Below are 18,497 nucleotides of genomic sequence, written 5' to 3'. Positions count from 1 at the left end.
ATTTCCATTTGTCCACTTATATGGATGTGTAATTAGCCGATTACAGGACCAGGATTCGAGTCCACACCAGATGAAGTAAGCACAGAAGTACCACAATATGCACACAGTGGTGCAGCCAAAGATCATCCAATGATAGATGACGTGGTAAACATATACTCATTATTGCAACGCGTTTCGGCCTTATAACATCTAACATAGGCCTTTTTCAAGCATACAGAGCAGACACTATCTGGGCAATATATAGGCACATCTTAATGACATCATATTGGACTTCCGGGTCAGTGACCTCAGGAAGTCCTGAGACAAAACGTAAACAGACTGTATGCACATGGCATATCATCAGTATGTAAACAAAGACAAAAAACATGTATAAAATTCATAAGTCCATGAAATTGCAAAGTTTGAGTTATAAGTCCATGAGTTCGTAATCAATTCTTATTAATTAAATAAATAAATAAATAGTCATATATCGCACAGGTCACAGGGCTTGTATACGCTCTGTGACCTGTGTGTTTATTTACCCCACGTTGCATATATTTATTTATTTATGGGCCGATATATAACTATTAATTTAACCCCTTAAGGACAGAGCCTGAAATGGCCTTAATGACAGAGACAAATTTTATGAATATGACCAGTGTCACTTTAGTCATTAATAACTTCGGGATGCTTTTACCTATCCGGCTGATTCTGAGATTGTTTTCTCGTGACATATTGTACTTTACATTTCTGGTAAATTGGAGTCGATACTCATAACAAATCTTTATGAAAAAAACCCAAATGTGAAAAAATGTGAAAAAATGCATTTTTCCAACTTTGAAACTTTTTTGCGTATACAGAAAGTGGTTATACCACATAAATTATATATTAAATAGCATTAGCAACATGTCTACTTTATGTTGGCAGCATTTATTAAACTATCTTTCATTTTTTTTAGACGATAGGAAGCTTAAAACATTAGCAGCAAATTTCCAAATTTTCAGTAAAATTTCAAAATCAGATATTTTTAGGGACCTGTTCAGGTTTAAAGTGTATTTGAGGGGCCTGTATGTTAGAAAGCCCCACAAAGCACCTAATTTCAGAAACTGCACCCCCCAAACTCTGCAAAAGCACATCCAGAAAGTGTTTTAACCCTTTAGGGGAGTCACAGAAATAAAAGCTAAGTGTGTAAGGAATTTGAAAATTTTAATTTTCTGTGCAGAGATTTTATTGTAATCCAATATTTTTCATAATTATAAACCTATTACCAGAGAAATGCACCCCAATAATTATTGCCCCGTTTCTGCAGTTTATAGAAATACCCCATATGTGACCCTATTGCGCTATTTGACGCAACCACAAGCCTCAGATATAAGGGAGCGCCTAGTGAATTTCAACGCCTCCGTTATATTTGGTCATTTTTGACTGTACCACTTCAGGTTGGCAGAGGCTCTGGGGTGTCAAAACCTAAAAAACACCCCTAAAGGGACACCATTTAGAAAACTACACCCCTCAAGGAATGTAACAAGGGGTGCGGTGAGCATCTGCACCCCACAGGTGCTTCACAGATTTTCCGAACAATATGGCGTGAAAAAAGAAAAATTTATTTTTTACACTAAAACGTTGTTCTAGCCTTCAATTTTTCATTTTCTTAAAGGGATAAGAGGCAAAAAAAGACAAAAAATGTGTAGCGCAGTTTCTCCCGAGTACAGAAATACCCCACATGTGGCGATAGAGTGCCAAGGGGGCGCAGGACGAGCCTCCAAAGGGAAGGAGCGCCAATTGGCTTTTGGAAGCTGAATTTCACTGAAAAGGATTTCAAGGGCCATGTCGCATTTACAGAGCCCTCGTGCTGCCAAGACACTGGAAACCCCCCACAAGTGATTCCATTCTGGAAACTACACCCCTCAAGGAATCTAACAAGGGGTGCAGAGAGCATATGGACCCCACTGGTGACGGGCACAAATGTGGAACAATGTGACGTGAAAGGGAAAAATTTCATTTTTTTCACTTTCATGGCACAAATGTGCCCGTCATCAAGGGGTCCATATCCTCACTGCACCCCTTTTTAGATTCCCTGAGGGCTGCAGTTTCCATAATGGGGTCACTTGTGGGGGGTTTCCAGTGTTTTGGCAGCACGAGGGCTCTGTAAATGCGACATGGTGTTCATCATCCATTCTAGCCAAATCCAACCTCCAAAATCCAAATGGCGCTCCTTCCCTTCGGAGGCTTGCCCTGCGCCCACATGGCGCTTTATGTCCACATGTGGGGTATTTACGGACTCAGGGGAAATTGCTCTACACATATTGTGTGTTTTTTTCTCTTTTAACCGCTTGTGAAAATGATAAATTCAAGGCTAAACCAACATTATAGTGTAAAAAATGTAATATTTCATTTTCACGCCACATTGTTCCACATTTGTGCCCGTCACCAGTGGGGTCCATATGCTCACTACACCCCTTGTTACATTCCTTGAGGGGTGTAGTTTCCATAATGGGGTCACTTGTGGGGGGTTTCAACTGTCTTGGCAACACAGAGGCCTTTTGAATGCAACATGGCCCCTCAAAATCCATTCCATCCAAATCCAGCCTTCAAAAACGAAATGGTGCTCCTTCCCTTTGGAGGCTTGCCCTGCACCCGCATGGTGCTTTATGTCCACATGTGGGGTATTTACGGACTCGGGGGAAATTGCTCTACACATTTTGTTTTTTTTCTCCTCTTTTAACCCCTTGTGAAAATGATATATTCAAGGCTAAACCAACATTATAGTGTAAAAAATGTAATATTTCATTTTCACGCCACATTGTTCCACATTTGTGTCCGTCACCGGTGGGGTCCATATGCTCACTACACCCCTTGTTACATTCCTTGAGGGGTGCAGTTTCCATAATGGGGTCACTTGTGGGGGGTTTCAACTGTCTTGGCAACACAGGGGCCTTTTGAATGCAACATGGCCCCTCGAAATCCATTCCATCCAAATCCAGCCTTCAAAAACCAAATGGCGCTTCTTCCCTTCGGAGGCTTACCCTGCACCCGCATGGCGCTTTATGTCCACATGTGGGGTATTTCCATACTCAGGGGAAATTGCTCTACACATTAAATGTTTTTTTTTATCTTTTAACCCCTTGTGAAAATGAAAAAACATGACAAGATTAATGATTTAGAGTAAAAATTTTACAAAAATTACACTAAATGTTGGTCTAGCCTTGATTTTTTTCCATTTCCACAAGGGGTTAAAAAAGAAAATGAACACAAAACGTGTAGGGTAGTGTCCCCTGAGTACGAAAATACCCCACATGTGGGCATAATGTGCCATATGGGCACAGGGCAAGTCACCAAAGGGACAGAGCGCCATTTAGAGGCTGGAATGGAGGATGGAGGCCATGTCGCAATTACAAAGCTCCTGTGCTGCCAGGACAGTAGAAACCCCTGACAAGTGACCCCATTCTGGAAACTACACCCCATAAGGAATCTAACAAGGGGTGCAGTGAGCATATGGACCCCACTGGTGACGGGCACTTACGTAGAATATGTGCCGAGAAAATAAAAAATACAATTTTTTTCATTTTCACGTCCCAAATGTGGCCGTCACCAGGGGGCCATATCCCCGCTTCCCCCCTTCTTAGATTCCTTATGGGGTGTAGTTTCCAGAATGGGGTCACTTGTGGGGGGTTTCTACTGTCCTGGCCGCACAGAGGCTTTGTAATTGCATCATGGCATCCTCTAATGGGAATGGCGGCCATGCCTATTTAGCTGGGGAAAAGGGACAATTCTAATTTATTTGGGGGTATTAGGCCAATTATTAGTTTATAATGTTGAAAATGACAGGTGTCCATCAAATTCAACCTGTGTTGACCCAGAGGAAGGCAAAAAAAAACCCTCGTGAGGCAGACGACAGTAGCCTCATCACAGGGGAAAAAATTCCTTCCTGACTCCATAATGGCGATCAGAATAATCCCTGGATCAACGTGACCCCTGAAATAGGAATAAGGGACAGAATTTAGATAATGTAGAACCCCGATGACTTGTGGTGTGCCTTGGAGCGATCCAGTATGCAGAGGTCGGGGCGATCAGGACAGGTGGCACACTGGAAAATGGTGTCCTTCCTGATCCCCCTGTTACGCCACACTCTGCACTTCTTCTGGGGTCTCCTGTTTTCCAGTGTGGGGGACGTCACCTGGAAAATGTTGTCCTGGTGCGATACGGGGTCCTTCATATCCACAAGCGCTGGGTCCGCTCCATGGCTGCTAAATCTTAGGGCGCTATTACTGGTTCTGATATGTTCGGATGGTGCCGCAAGCTACAGTAGCTCGGGCAGCGAGAGACCAGAGGAGGGGGGTGCTGGTATAAAAGTTATCCCCGTACAGGTGGTAACCTTTATCCAGCAGTGGGAAGATCAGTTCCCGGACGATATTCCCACTAACTCCGAGGATGGGGGGGGGGGCATCTGGGGCTGGATTCGGGTGTCCCTTCCTACATACACTCTAAGGGTACATGCACACTGCGGAATCGCGACAGATAACCCTTCGTGCATTCCGCAGTTGGCACCCGCCGGCGGACTGATGCAGGCACACGTCTCCGTCCGTGTCATAGACTCCATTCTATGCATGGACGGATTCCGCTCTCCGTCCAACGTGTTCATTCTTTGGATGGACGACGGATTCCGCCCGTGCATAGAATGGAGTCTATGACACGGGTGGAGACACACGCCTGCATCAGTCCGCCGGCGGGTGCCAGCTGCGGAATGCACAAAGGGTTATCCTTCGCCATTCCGCAGTGTGCACGTACCCGAAATCTGTAAGTGTACCCAGAGGTACGCTCACAGAGTGTGTAGAATTTCACACCATACCGTCATCTCTTATTGGGACGGTACTGGCGGAAAAGACGTGTCTGGGGGGCAGCGTACGCTACGCTACCCCCCCAGACATGTCACTGGATGATGAGGATGAATGGAGGAAAGAAGGATCCCCCATTCATCCTCACTGGCTGTTTCGGTGTCGGAGGCAATAACGTATCCCTCTGACGCCGAAAACACCCTGGGGGCCATCTTTATACGGGGATTAGTATATGGGGTATGTAGTGGTGTAGTGTCAAACTTTATTCAATGTAGTGTGGTGTAGTGTGGTGTAATGTAGTGTTTTTTACGTGTTTTTTTACAGTAAGTATAAAAAAAAAAACCTACGCCAACAAAGGAGTTGCTGATAAATGCCGCACTTATGTGCGGCACTTATTAGCAGCCTGTGGCAGTAGAATATAGAAAAAAAAACACCCTACGCCAAAAAGGAGGAGTTGCTGATTAGCAGCGCACTTTCGTGCGATGCTGATCAACACTCAGCGGCGATAGGGTGCGGAAAATAGAAGAAAAAAAAATTTGAAAAAAAAAAAAAAAAAAAAAAAAATTCTACATTCTGAACATCCCTATAGCTGCTGATAAGTGTAGTACACATATCAGCCGCTAGAGGGCAGCAGAGCGCAAAATACGGAAAGAGCCGACGCTGGAGCCGAAAATAGCCGAGAGAAGCCGAACGTGACGTCACGGAAGAAGCCGAAGACCCGAACGAAGACGAGGATGCCGCGAACCCGGAAGACGCCGATCAGGAGCCCGGGACAGGTGAGTAATGTACAAATACCTGCTCTGGACCCCTCGGCTACCTAGCTGAGGGGTCCAGGGCAGGTATTTACTATTTTGTGGGACTCTGATCGCCGTGCCACCGGCCCGATCGCCATTACTTTTTACAGTAATGGCGGTCGGTGCCGTCCTCTGACAGCACCGACCGCCATTTTTTTTCCGGGTCATCGGGTCGCCGATGACCCGGAAAGGTTCCGATCGCCGCTATTGGCTGATCTGAATTGATCAGCCTATAGCGGCGATCGTAAGCACGGGGGGTGTTAACCACCCCCCGTGCCGTGAAGCTATGATGGCCTGCTATGATTTATAGCAGGCCATCTTCCCCGACCACTGTGTGTGAACACGCAGCGATCGGGGAAACATCGGGCGTAAATTTACGCCCTGATGCGCCAAGTACCAGGGCGCGAGGGCGTAAGTTTACGCCCGATGTCGTTAAGGGGTTAATAAAAATTCATTACGAACTCATTAATTTTTGAACTTTGGAATTTTATGGACTCATGGACTTGAAATGAATTTTGTACATGGTTTTTGTCTTTGTTTACATACTGATGATATGCCATGTGCATACACACCTTTTGTCTCAGGACTTCCCTGAGGTCACTGACCCGGAAGTCCAATATGATGTCATTAGGATGTGCCTATATATTGCCCAGATAGGCCTTTTTCAAGCATACAGAGCAGACACTATGTTAGATGTTTTAAGACCGAAACGCGTTGCAATAAAGAGTATATACTACTCATCTACCATTGGATGATCTTTGGCTGCACCGCTGTGTGCATATTGTGGTAGTTCTGCGCTTACTACATCTGGTGTGGACTCGAATCCTGGTCCTGTAATCGGCTGATAACACATCCATATATGCTTCTCCTACCGTTGGTGGTGACGTCCCCCAGTACAGCTGCGGAGTACATCTTCCTATACTTTTATATAGGTAAGTGGATCCCTGCAAAACCCTGCTACCACAGACCTGGGTATCCTCTATTACACAAGGAAGCGCCCCCTGTCTCCCTTCTTTTCATTTGTCCACTTGGCTCATACTTTAGCTGGTAGGTTTCCTGTAGGCCTGACTGATGTCCTTGATGCATCCTGAGTCACCAACTGTCCCCTGCAAACAGATTGTAATGATGCCTAGATGGTAGGCATTACCACTAAGTGCTGAAGGCTTGCTGCCTGGTGAAGAAACACTAAGCAGATATGCATTCACATATCTTTTAGGAGTTGTAAAAGTTATTTTTGTGTGGTATTGTGTATGGAAATGTTCAGAAAAAGCTTCCTAGCCCCTGTATAATAGAGACAGGGTTTTAAGGGACCAAACCGATGTTTGGTCCATATAAATCTGTAGGGTCTGTGTTATTAGCGTCAAGCTGTTGAACGTCCATCTACTGGAAGTGGGGTGTTTGGTTAAAAACACCTCTTTAATACCCACAGTAGCATTTTTAATACAAGTAAGCAATACGTGCAGCAGAGAGAGGAATATTTACTATATATACACTATATCTTACTCCTGTTTTTTCCATACAGTTGAATCAGATTTGCTTTGATGATGATACCAGCAGCTCTCCTCAAGATAGACTTACCTTGCCACAGTTCCAGAAACAGCTGCTTGAAGATTATGGTATGTAATGTACATACATATGTACAATAAATGCATTTCAGATTTGCACAACGTTGTGATGCCTTTTTTGTGTTCCAGGGGAATCACACTTTGCTGCTAACCAACATCCCTTCCTGTATTTTCAAGTCCTATTCCTTACTGCTCAGTTTGAAGCGGCTATTGCCCACTTGTTCCGTACAGAGCGCACACGCTGTCATGCTGTACATGTGGCACTTGCTCTTTTTGAATTGAAATTACTTTTGAAGTCATCTTCTCAAAGTGCTCAACTGTGTAAGTATGGAAATACTGTGTAATTGTGCCATTTCTTACCATCCTTTCTTTGTTGATATGGCCATTAAAAAAAGGTGTACTACAGCTTTTATAAGCTGTATCATAACAAAACAAGAAACTCGGTACAAATTGGCTTTAGCTGTTGAACTAAAGCTAAAATCAAAACCAGTATCTTGAGTTGTATGCAATTATGTGGACTTCAGCAGCCATTCAGTTCAATGGTTCACATTAATTAAGTTGCAGTGCTTCCCTTGGCTAAAGGGATTTTCCAGGCCTTTAAAGTGACTCTGTACCCACAACATGACCTTTGGATAGCTGCTTTTAATCCAAGATCTGTCCTGCGGTCCGTTCGGCAGGTGATGCAGTTATTGTCCTAAAAACAATGTTTAAACTGGCAGCCCCATGCCCAAAAAGAGTATCTGTGTCCTTTGCATCACCCCTCCGTCCCTCCTCCCCACCCTCTTCATCATTAGGAATGCTCCAGGCAGATTGCCTCCTATTCCCCACATGTGTCAGCCCGGCACATGGGCTGGATCGTTAAGCACCTGTGCAGTGTTCAGCATGGAGAAAATGTCCCAGTGGCATTCCTAATGATGAGGAGGGTGGGGAGGAGGGGCGGAGGGGGTGTTGCAAAGTTAGGGCACAGATACTCCTGTTTGGCATGGGCTGCAAGTTTAAAAGTTGTTTTTAAGGACAATAACTGCATCACCTGCAGAACAGACCCCAGGACAGATCTTGGATTAAAAGCAGCTATCCGAAGGTACAAGGGGTTTGGGGGGTTAGATTGTGGGTACAGAGTCGCTTTAACACTGATGGTCTATCCTCAGGTTTTGCTACCTACCTGTGTTTGGTGGTGGTCAGACGATTGGAACTTTGTTGATTAGCAGACTGAAGGGGAAGTAGCCCCTTTGTTATATATTAATTCACTTGAACAGAACTGAGCTGAAGTTTCAGGCACAACAGCCTGTACCTAGGAGTTTATGCAGATATGTCATAATATACATTTTTGCAATTGTTATTGCAGTGAGCCAAGAAGGAGGGGACCCTATTGGTGTCCGACGTCTTAATTTTGTCCGTCTTCTTATGCTTTACACACGGAAGTTTGAACCAACAGATCCTCGTGAAGCTTTGCAATATTTTTATTTTCTCAGGTAGTTTTCATACAAACTAGAATAGTCTCTGTTAATGTTTAATATTTGATATTTAGAAAAAGTGTTGCATGTTCCCATAGCGCAGTGATGGGTAACCTTTTGAGCTTGGTGTGTCAGTTTTCGGCAAAAAAAACAGTATAACTCGGTTGGTGTGTCACTTCGCGAAAAAACACCATAATTTTGTGTTATTTGTAGTTTAAATAACTATTATTATTAATAATTAATAACGATTATAATAATTACTGTGTGAAGTAAACTAAAAACCACAAACACATACTACCCCACCTGACCCTCATCCCTCCCCATACACTACCCTACCTGACCCCCATCCCTCCCTACTCATACACACAATACCCCACCTGGCCCCATCCCTCCTACACACACACACACACACACACACACTACCCCACCTGGCCCCATCCCTCCCCCACACACACACAATACCCCACCTGGCCCCATCCCTCCCCACGCAAACACAAAATACCCCACCTGGCCCCATCCCTCCTCCCCACACACACACACTACCCCACCTGGCCCCATCCCTTCCCACACAATACCCCACCTGACCCAATCCCTCCCCCACACACACACAATACCCCACCTGGCCCCATCCCTCCCCCCACAAACACAAAATACCCCACCTGGCCCCATCCCTCCTCCACACACACACACACACACACACTATACCCCACCTGGCCCCATCCCTCCCCACGCAAACACAAACTTTACTTATCACCTGACCCATTTTCCGACCCCCATCCCTCCCCACACACACTTACAATCCTACTGCCGTCCAGGATCATGCTGTGGCACCAGGAGACGACACTGCAGGCAGGAGCAGGCGGGGCTGGAAGCAGGCGGAGCTGGAGCGCGGCACTGCTCCGGCCGGCCGTACGCAGCTATTGTGCCGGGTGATGTCACAGTAGCTGCGTCTGGGCGGTACGTGGGGCGGGGAGTACGTGGGGTCAGGGTGCACTGTAAGGACGCTGAACTGCCTTGGAGCTTGTATGCGGCTGCATACAAGCTCCAAGGCAGTTCAGCACACTTTTCTCTATGCGGCTGCGTGTCAGCATCTATGGCTACGCGTGTCAGTGCTGACAGGCGTGCCATAGGTCGCCATCAGGGCCATAGGGCAAGAGGTACTGAGGAAGAAGGTAATTGCCTTGCCTTCATTCGCAGTGCCATTTTCCTGCAATCTTCCATTTTATTAATATGTTAACTAGGCATGCACCTACTGCCTTATGGTAAATCTTGAGGTGGCGCTCTGCAGTGACATCACTCCAACCACACAAAGTGTCCAGATGAAGAGGGACAGGTGGGTGGATCAGTGCACCAAGGTCTGTAGACCCGCCCCCAGTGCACCAAACTACTGCATTAACATATTAATAGAACTGAACAATTTAGGAAAGCAGCGCTGCAGATGAATGCAAATTACCATCTTCCTTGGTGTCTCCTGTCCTATGGGAATGTAACAGGAGGTTTAATTCTAACCTGCTGTTAGTTTTCCATGCAAAGTACTTTATGATCACTTTTGATGGTTACCTCCCCCCCCCCATGTTTGCATTGTAGATTTTTACTTTTGATGTCTGTGTAACTTGGTACAGTGCTTTTCAATAGTCAACTAAAATTGTCTCTGGAATATCTTTTCCCTTCATTATTCTAATCATAATTAGCTAAACCTACCGTCCTAAAGTCCTGTCATGCATCTGAATACTGGTGGCTGAAGAAGTTTGATACAGCCTTAGGGCTACCAGGGAAAAATGGAAACAGCCTATGGGTGTATAAAATGTTTTTCCAGACTTCCTAGGGCTGTATAAGACTTCTTCAGCCAGCGGTATTCAAATGCTGAACAATCGGACTTGGACTTGCCCGAGTTGCGTTCATCTCTAGTAACTATTTATTCTTTCTCAGTAGCAGAATACAAAAATTAAACTGGCAAGTCCATAGCATGCTGCTAAAGCGAGAAATACATGAAATTGCTAGAATCCCATAGACATGAATTGCAAGTCTATGGGACTTCCAGCCATTCTATATATTGCTCACTTTAAGCAGCATGCTTCTTGTCAGGAAGTTCAAATGTGTATTCGGCCACGAGACAATGATAAGTTACCCTTTAAGTTTTCAGAAGGGTTGGGGAAAGCTTCTGTTCCAGCAAGCTACTCCCCAGGAGAGACAAAGCAGTGTAAGCCATCCAGCTTTTCTCAGATCTGTTATACACATGTACTGTATTTGATTTAGTATTTATGGCACCTGTTTTTTTTTTTTTTTATATACCGGGACTACGTTGCTTTAAGTAATTTTTCTTTCAGAAATGAGAAAGATAGTCAGGATAAGAATATGTTCCTGCGGTGTGTCAGTGAACTAGTGATTGAAAGTCGAGAGGTAAGGCCACTCCCATTCTTAAGACTGCCTTTGCCTTGTTTCAGGTTGGTTTCTGATTTTATTTATTTATTTATTTTCATTTATTTTTTCTTTCATTTATAGTTTGATATGCTTCTCGGGAAGTTGGAGAAAGATGGTACACGAAAGGTATAGGAATTTGTCATTTCTTAGATTCTGCATTTAAAAAATGCACGTAAACAGAGTTTACGTGCATGTTGTCAGTGTATATAGCATTTAAATATTTTATAGAAGAACATAATGTTACTACAAGGTTATTGCATCATAAATAATCCATTGTCTTTACACCATATAACATTTGATTATGTTGGCAGCCTGGAGCAATTGATAAATTTACAAGGGACACAAATCCTATAATAAGTGAGGTGGCATCTGTAGCGGAACAAAAGGGTCTGTTTGAGGAAGCTGCTAAGCTCTATGATTTGGCAAAGGTAAATATCTAGAATTATTTTGCAATGAGCGTCTTTTGACAACTTGTGTACCTTGCAGTGTTAAAAAGGAAGTTGTCGTTTTTTTTATGAGAGGATAAGTATTTAAAGAGGCAGTGTCGGAGGTTTTGATCAGTCATGGTCTGAGTGTTGGGGAGCTGGGAGAACTCTGCACTCAGCGCCTTCTCTCCTGGCTCTGTGTCACATAAAGAGACTGATGCATAATGCAAGTCTATGAGGCACATCTCCTCACACAGACACAGAGCAGAGGGACTATAGTGTGACAATGCTGTACAATCCACGCTTATTCCTCTAATTGGTTAGGGTCTGAATATCCAAACCCTGATTGGAAAAACAGGTACACTTAAAGCAATTCTTCCTTTGTTCTAGTTGGCACCATACTTGTCAAAAAAGTAAATTGTTTATAGTTTTATCTTGTTGCATTGCTAGCCTATAGTGATTTGTAAGTGTATCTTACAAGTACGTGCCCTTGCATTATAATTGGAGTTTTAGATGGATGCCTCTGAATCATCTTTTTACAGAACCCAGACAAGGTTTTGGAGCTGACCAATAAGTTGATGAGTCCAGTCATTTCTCAGATTAGCTCTCCACAGTCTAACAAGGAGCGACTGAAAAATATGGCACTGTCTATCGCTGAAAGGTGAGAACATCCAAAGTCTACCATATCTGATGATAATGCAGTTTAGAGCAAGAAAGTCACCAAGATGTATCAAAAGGTACTCCCCGGTATATAACAGCAGTGAATTAAAGTAGCATCCTTGTAAAATTTGCATATTCATTTTGGGTAAAAAATCCTTATTACAGAGTTTGTGTCAAGGTACTACTGCTGTACATCTGTCTTGTAGAAAGCCAGTTTTTTTTTAACTGCTTCATGAATTATTGGTGTGTTTCAGAAAGTACATGTCTTTTAATGTTGCCCTTATGTATTGTGTGGTTATTCTTAGTTATTTTCAATGTTATTTTATACATAATTATGGAAAATATTTTCCTCTCCAGATACAGATCCCAAGGTGTAAGTGCAGAAAAAGCGATAAACTCTACATTTTATCTGCTTTTGGATCTGATGACTTTCTTTGATAACTATCATGCTGGCCACATTGATCTGGCATTTGATGTAAGTTTACAAAGTAGTGTCATAATTACTTTAACGAAAAACATGTAGAAAATGTTTGTATTTTGGCTGACTTCATATTATTTTTAGAGGAATGTAACTCTGGTGGTGAAAGATACACAGGACCCCTGCTTCTTGCATTTAAAGTACAGCCATTTGATGCTCATAGTTTTGGTTGTTCATAATTATATCCTATTCATAGGTTATTGAGAGACTGAAGATTGTTCCTCTGAGCCAGGACACAGTGGAGGAGAGAGTTGCTGCATTCAGAAACTTCAGTGATGAGGTAAGTGAACTGATGACCTATGATTATAGTTTTTTCAAGCAATTTAGTTTATTTTGAAGAAGTTTCCTATCAAGTTTTCTCAACTGCCTTTCCTAAGGATTGTCTGTCGATGTATGATAGGTGTGGGTCCAACTCCTGGAACCCTCACTTATCTGCAGAACGAAATGCCATGTACTTGTGTCTGTTATTTCAGCTTAGCTTGTTTTGGGTGGATTATCATCCATACTGGCTGACCAGAAGCATCTTAAAGGAGAAGTTCGGCCAAAATTTATTTTTCTCGGGCGTCTTATTGGGGGACACAGACACCATGGGTATAGGCTGCTGTCACTAGGAGGCTGACACTAAGAAAAAAATAAAGCAAGTCGGCCCCTCCCAGCAGGCTATACCTGCCCACTGGCACTGAGCTAATCCAGTTTAGCTTAGTGTCAGTAGGAGGCAGATGCAGGTCTGGTTGCTCCAGATCATCTCTGCTTTTTTTCCTTTTACTAACCCCTTTTTTCCCTTACAGGTTGGGCACGGTGAGTAATCTAGACTCACCCTGATCCCACTTTCCAAGTGACCAGGGAACAGACCCTAAATATAGAGGGACTGTCTACCCTAGGTCACCTACGGCCGGACCCAGCGCCCAGGACACAGACCTGCCCAGCTGTCTGTCTCCTCATTGCGGACCTTGCTCCGCCAGCCCCTGCACACTCAGCCTCCCAGAGTTGAGCGTTCAGCGTGGCACAGTGCCGGCAGAAGACCAGAAGACGTCGGATGGTGAGCTATCTGGCCCTCTTCTCCGAGCGCCCTCCGCCCCGGGTTCCCGACTTGCCCGGGCGTTCTGCGCGTCCCCTCCGCTCCCCCCGTGTGCGCTCGTGCTCGGCCGCGGCCCCCTCTCTCGGCCCCGGCGCGCGCCCGACTCTTTCGCCGGCTGTAGCGCGCAGGGCCTGTCTCCCCCGGCTGCTCTTCCACTCTGGGCCTGGTGTCGGAGGATACCGCGATCGGCAGCGTCCTAGGCTCTCCCGGCAGCGTACGCTACACTCCGGTCCCGGCCGCCATTCAGGTTCAGGCTCCTGCTTGAATTTCCCGCGCGCGGGCCGGCGCAGTGACGTCACTGCGCTGAGGACGCCGCGCTAGTACATTCCCGCGCGTCGGCTCCAGGATACCAGGCTTCCGGTCCGCACGCCATTACTGTGTCCTGCTCTGCAGTTGTTCTGCTGGTCTTCCTGCCGAGTGCCTGCTCCTGCATCATCTTCTTCAGGACGCTTCTGATTCTCCCGGGTAAGCTCTCTGGGATTCTTTACCTCATTTTACTGTCTTTCTTGCTGCCAGCTCACTGGGTATCTGTTCTTTCCCTGCAGGCTGTCAGCCTCCCCAGTCTCCTTGGTACTCTGCTGGAATCTTTCTACCACGACACCTTTTTTCCTTAAGCTGTCTGCCTAGGAGGATACACTTGTGTTTTTTCCTTTATATTGCATTATGTCTGACTCAAGGTCTGACTCCTCTCGCCGTCAGCAGCCTCCACCTTCTTCTGTTACTTACTAATTCTGTTCATCCTGTAACACTAAATCTTCTTCTGGCCATTCTCAACCACTCTGCACTGCTTGCTCCATGCAGTCCGGTTCTTCTCAGTCCCTTGCACAGGATCCCCCTCCTTCACAGGAGTCAGATGAGCCAGCTCCAGCTTGGGCGCGTCCCCTCTGTCGTTCTGTCTCTCAGATGGCTGAACTTTCCCAGTCGGTCGCGGCTGCCCTCGACCGTCTATCCACTTCCGCGGCAGCTCAGGCTCGCCCTCTCCCTTCCACCAGTCGCTCCGGTCGGAGTCATTCCCGTAAACGCCCTCGGGCTGCCTCTTCTCGTTCGTCTTCAGGCTCTCCTAGGTCGAGTTTGGCTCCTGCCCACATCTCCCCAGCTAGACGGTCTCATTCTCCTGGAGACCAGTCAGATTCTGAAGTGGCTTCTGAGGAGGATTCTCACATGTCTGCCACGGTGGATAACCTCGTGGCCGCCATCCGTGATACCTTCCAGTTGAAGGATTCAGCGGACCCACCTCCATCCGGGGAGGTCTGTTTCAACAAGAGCGCCCTCCGTGTCCGTAGCTCCTTTCCCAGTCACAAGGAATTTGACGCTTTACTCACCAAGAGCTGGAAGTCCCCGGATAAGAAGTTTGCCAAGCCCAAACGCTTGGAAGCCTTGTATCCGTTTTCGCAGGACCTTGTGTCCCTCTGGTCCTCCCCCCCCTTCTGTGGATCCTCCAGTTTCCCGTTTGACTAAGGCCACTACGCTTCCTCTTGACAACGTGGCTTCCTTCAAGGATTCCACCGATAGACGGGTGGAAGCCTTGGCTAGGTCGGCTTTCGAGGCCTCCGGATCCTCCCTTTTGCCCACTTTTGCCTCCACGTGGATTTCCAAGGCGATCTCGGTGTGGGCTAAACAACTGAGGGACGGTCTTCTTTCTGGGGCGCCCCCTGATGACCTGGCTGACCTTACTCAGCAGATACAAGATGCGGCCCAGTATATCTGTTTGGCTTCCTTAGACTCCGCAGCCAGCTCGGCCTTCGCATCAGCAAATATCGTGGCCATACGCCGATCTCTATGGCTCCGTGAGTGGTGGGCTGACACGGCCTCAAAGAGGTCTCTTACCAGCCTCCCTTTTGCAGGTTCCCGTCTTTTTGGGAAACGCTTGGACGAAATTATTTCTGACGCTACCGGAGGTAAGAGTACCAGTCTTCCCCAGCAGCGCCCGAAGCGTCAGGATACCCGACGCAAGCCGGGTTCCTTTCGCTCCTTTCGGTCGCTCCCGCCAGCTCCCTCCGCTAAAAATGCGGGCACTCAAAACAAGAGGACTGGTTTCTCCAGGAACCGTCCTTCCTGGCAAACCCGGACGAATTCCTCCCGGCCCCCCTTCAAGTCAGGCGCTCCCAAGACCGCCTCCTCCTGAAGTTTTCCCCCCGTGCGACTCCCCGCAGGTGGGCGTCCGTCTCCTGTTTTTCCAGGAGGCCTGGCTCTCCCATGCCGAGGACGCCTGGGTGCGGGACGTGGTTTCTCGGGGCTACAAGATAGTTTTCCTCCATTCCTCGCGACCGCTTCTTTCCTTCTCGCCTTCCTCGGTCTCCCTCCCTGGCGGCCGGGTTCTCTCAGGCCCTTCAGTCTCTCCTCGACAAGAGAGTTGTCGTTCCCGTTCCTTCCCCCCAACGGTTTCGCGGTTTCTATTCAAACCTATTTGTAGTTCCGAAAAAGGACGGCTCGGTGCGTCCAATCTTGGACCTCAAGCGACTAAACCGCCACGTCCGTCTATCTCATTTTCGGATGGAGTCTTTGCGTTCTGTCATCGCGTCCCTGGAGCCGGGAGAGTTCCTCTCCTCGGTGGACATCCAGGACGCGTATCTCCACATTCCTATTTCCCCCCCCCCACCAGCGTTTTCTTCGCTTCGCCATCGGATCGGACCACTTTCAGTTCGTGGCCCTACCTTTCGGCCTGGCCACGGCCCCTCGTGTTTTTACGAAGACCATGGCGGCCGTCATGGCTCTTTTACGGACTCGAGGGATTTCTGTAACGCCCTACTTGGACGACATTCTGGTCAAAGCCCCGTCCAGGGACCAGAATTTAGAAAGCCTCCGTATAACGTTGGACACACTCTCGTTTCGGGTGGCTCCTCAACCGACCCAAGTCCTCCTTGACCCCCTCCCAGTCCATCGTGTTTCTGGGGATGAGGTTGGACTCGCTTCAGGCTCGGGTCTTTCTCCCGGAGGACAAGCTGGTGTCCCTTCGGTCCGGGGTTCGAGCCCTTTGCAGTCATCGCCCGGTGTCCATTCGATTCTGCATGAGGGTTCTGGGGAGGATGGTGGCCGCAATGGAGGCAGTGCCTTTTGCGCAGTTCCACTCTCGTCCCCTTCAGCTCTTCCTTCTGGCGCAGTGGGACAGGTCGCTCCCTTCACTGGATTGCCGGGTCAGCCCCCCTGCTGGTCTTCGGCGGGATCTCCAATGGTGGCTCCAGTCTCCGAGCCTCTCCATCGGTCGCTCATTCCTCCCCATTCACTGGCAGATCGTAACCACTGACGCCAGCCTGCAGGGCTGGGGAGGAGTGTGGCACACTCTCACCGCGTAGGGGACTTGGTCGCCGCAGGAGTCTCGGCTTCCTATAAACATACTCGAGCTACGGGCAATCAGGCTCTCTCTCCTGCACTGGCAGTCGCAGCTCCGAGGTCTCCCCGTCCGTGTACAGACAGACAATGCCACTGCGGTGGCGTACGTGAATCATCAAGGCGGTACCCGCAGCAGGGCCGCCATGACGGAAGTGGCGCTGATCCTCTCCTGGGCAGAGGTAAACGTGCTGGCCCTATCAGCTGTCCACATCCCAGGGGTGGACAATTGGATGGCCGACTACCTGAGTCGCGCACGTGTGGATCCAGGGGAATGGACCCTGCACCCCGAGGTGTTCTCCCAGATCTGTCTCAGATGGGGAACGCCCGACGTGGATCTGATGGCATCCCGGATCAACCGACGTCTGCCGAAGTTTGTCTGTCAGACGCGGGACCCTCAGGCTCTGGCGTCAGACGCCCTGGTGATTCCCTGGCGGCAGTTCAGCATGCCTTACATTTTCCCTCCCCTCCCGCTCCTTCCACGGGTCGTGAGGAAAATCAAGGCGGAAGGGGTTCCAATCATCCTGGTGGCCCCGGACTGGCCCCGCCGCGCCTGGTACGCGGATCTAGAGAACCTCGCCGTCGACGCCCCCTGGCGTCTGCCCGACCGTCCGGATCTTCTAAGTCAAGGCCCGATCTGCCACCCGCATTTCGCGTCGCTTCGTTTGACGGCGTGGCTGTTGAAACCTGGGTTCTAAAATCCCGGGGCTTCTCGGACGCGGTCGTCAGGACGATGATCAGGGCGCGAAAGTCGTCATCTGCCAGGATTTACTATCGCTGTTGAAAGGCCTACCTCCGTCATTGTGAGGCCTGCGCGGCGCACCCGCTTTCCTTTTCGGTGGCCCGACTCCTCGCTTTCCTCCAGGCAGGGCTGGAGTCCGGTTTATCCCTTAGTTCCCTTAAGGGTCAAGTTTCCGCGCTTTGTTTTTTTCCAGAGACCCTTGGCTTCGATCTCTCAGGTAAAGACCTTCCTTCAGGGTGTGGCACATCTTGCCCCCCCTTATCGTCGTCCAGTTCCCTCTTGGGACCTGAACCTGGTTTTGGATGCTTTGCAGTCTTCTCCGTTTGAACCCCTCCGGGACGTGCCCCTGTCTATTCTCTCCTTCAAGGTGGTCTTCCTGGTAGCCGTCACGTCGGTTCGGCGGGTATCGGAGTTGGCCGCTCTTTCTTGCCGCCCTCCCTTTCTGGTCTTTCATCAGGACAAGGTGGTGCTGCGGCCTGTGGCCTCATTCCAGCCCAAGGTCGTGTCGCCTTTTCACCTCAATGAGGATATTATCCTCCCCTCCTTCTGTCCCGCCCCCTCTCATCCGAGGGAGTGGGCGCTTCACCACTTGGACGTAGTTCGCGCCTTGCGCATCTACCTTGCGCGGACGAAGTCGTTTCGCACTTCTGACTCCCTTTTCATCATCCCTGAGGGTCCTCGCAAGGGATCGGCAGCGTCCAAGGCGACTCTTGCCCGCTGGATTCGTTCTGCCATGTCT

The 18,497-nt window shown here is 48.0% G+C and overlaps 1 protein-coding gene across 4 annotated transcripts in view; it reads left to right on the top strand.

Annotated features, from left to right (window-relative positions):
- The window catches only part of NUP93 (nucleoporin 93), a 32,963-nt gene that overhangs the window by 12,000 nt on the left and 2,466 nt on the right, over positions 1–18,497 (top strand). For all 4 annotated transcript variants that reach the window (XM_069965984.1, XM_069965985.1, XM_069965982.1 and 1 more), the window contains exons 12-20: positions 7,131–7,224; positions 7,303–7,494; positions 8,519–8,645; positions 10,955–11,027; positions 11,130–11,174; positions 11,360–11,476; positions 12,016–12,134; positions 12,491–12,608; positions 12,808–12,891. In XM_069965984.1, coding sequence (XP_069822085.1) covers positions 7,131–7,224; positions 7,303–7,494; positions 8,519–8,645; positions 10,955–11,027; positions 11,130–11,174; positions 11,360–11,476; positions 12,016–12,134; positions 12,491–12,608; positions 12,808–12,891 — 969 coding nt within the window. The remainder of the gene's footprint in view (positions 1–7,130; positions 7,225–7,302; positions 7,495–8,518; positions 8,646–10,954; positions 11,028–11,129; positions 11,175–11,359; positions 11,477–12,015; positions 12,135–12,490; positions 12,609–12,807; positions 12,892–18,497) is intronic.

This window comes from Dendropsophus ebraccatus, chromosome 4 (assembly GCF_027789765.1).
Source record: "Dendropsophus ebraccatus isolate aDenEbr1 chromosome 4, aDenEbr1.pat, whole genome shotgun sequence".
Taxonomy (NCBI): Eukaryota; Metazoa; Chordata; class Amphibia; order Anura; family Hylidae; genus Dendropsophus; species Dendropsophus ebraccatus.
This window is presented reverse-complemented; position numbering and strand designations above follow the sequence as displayed.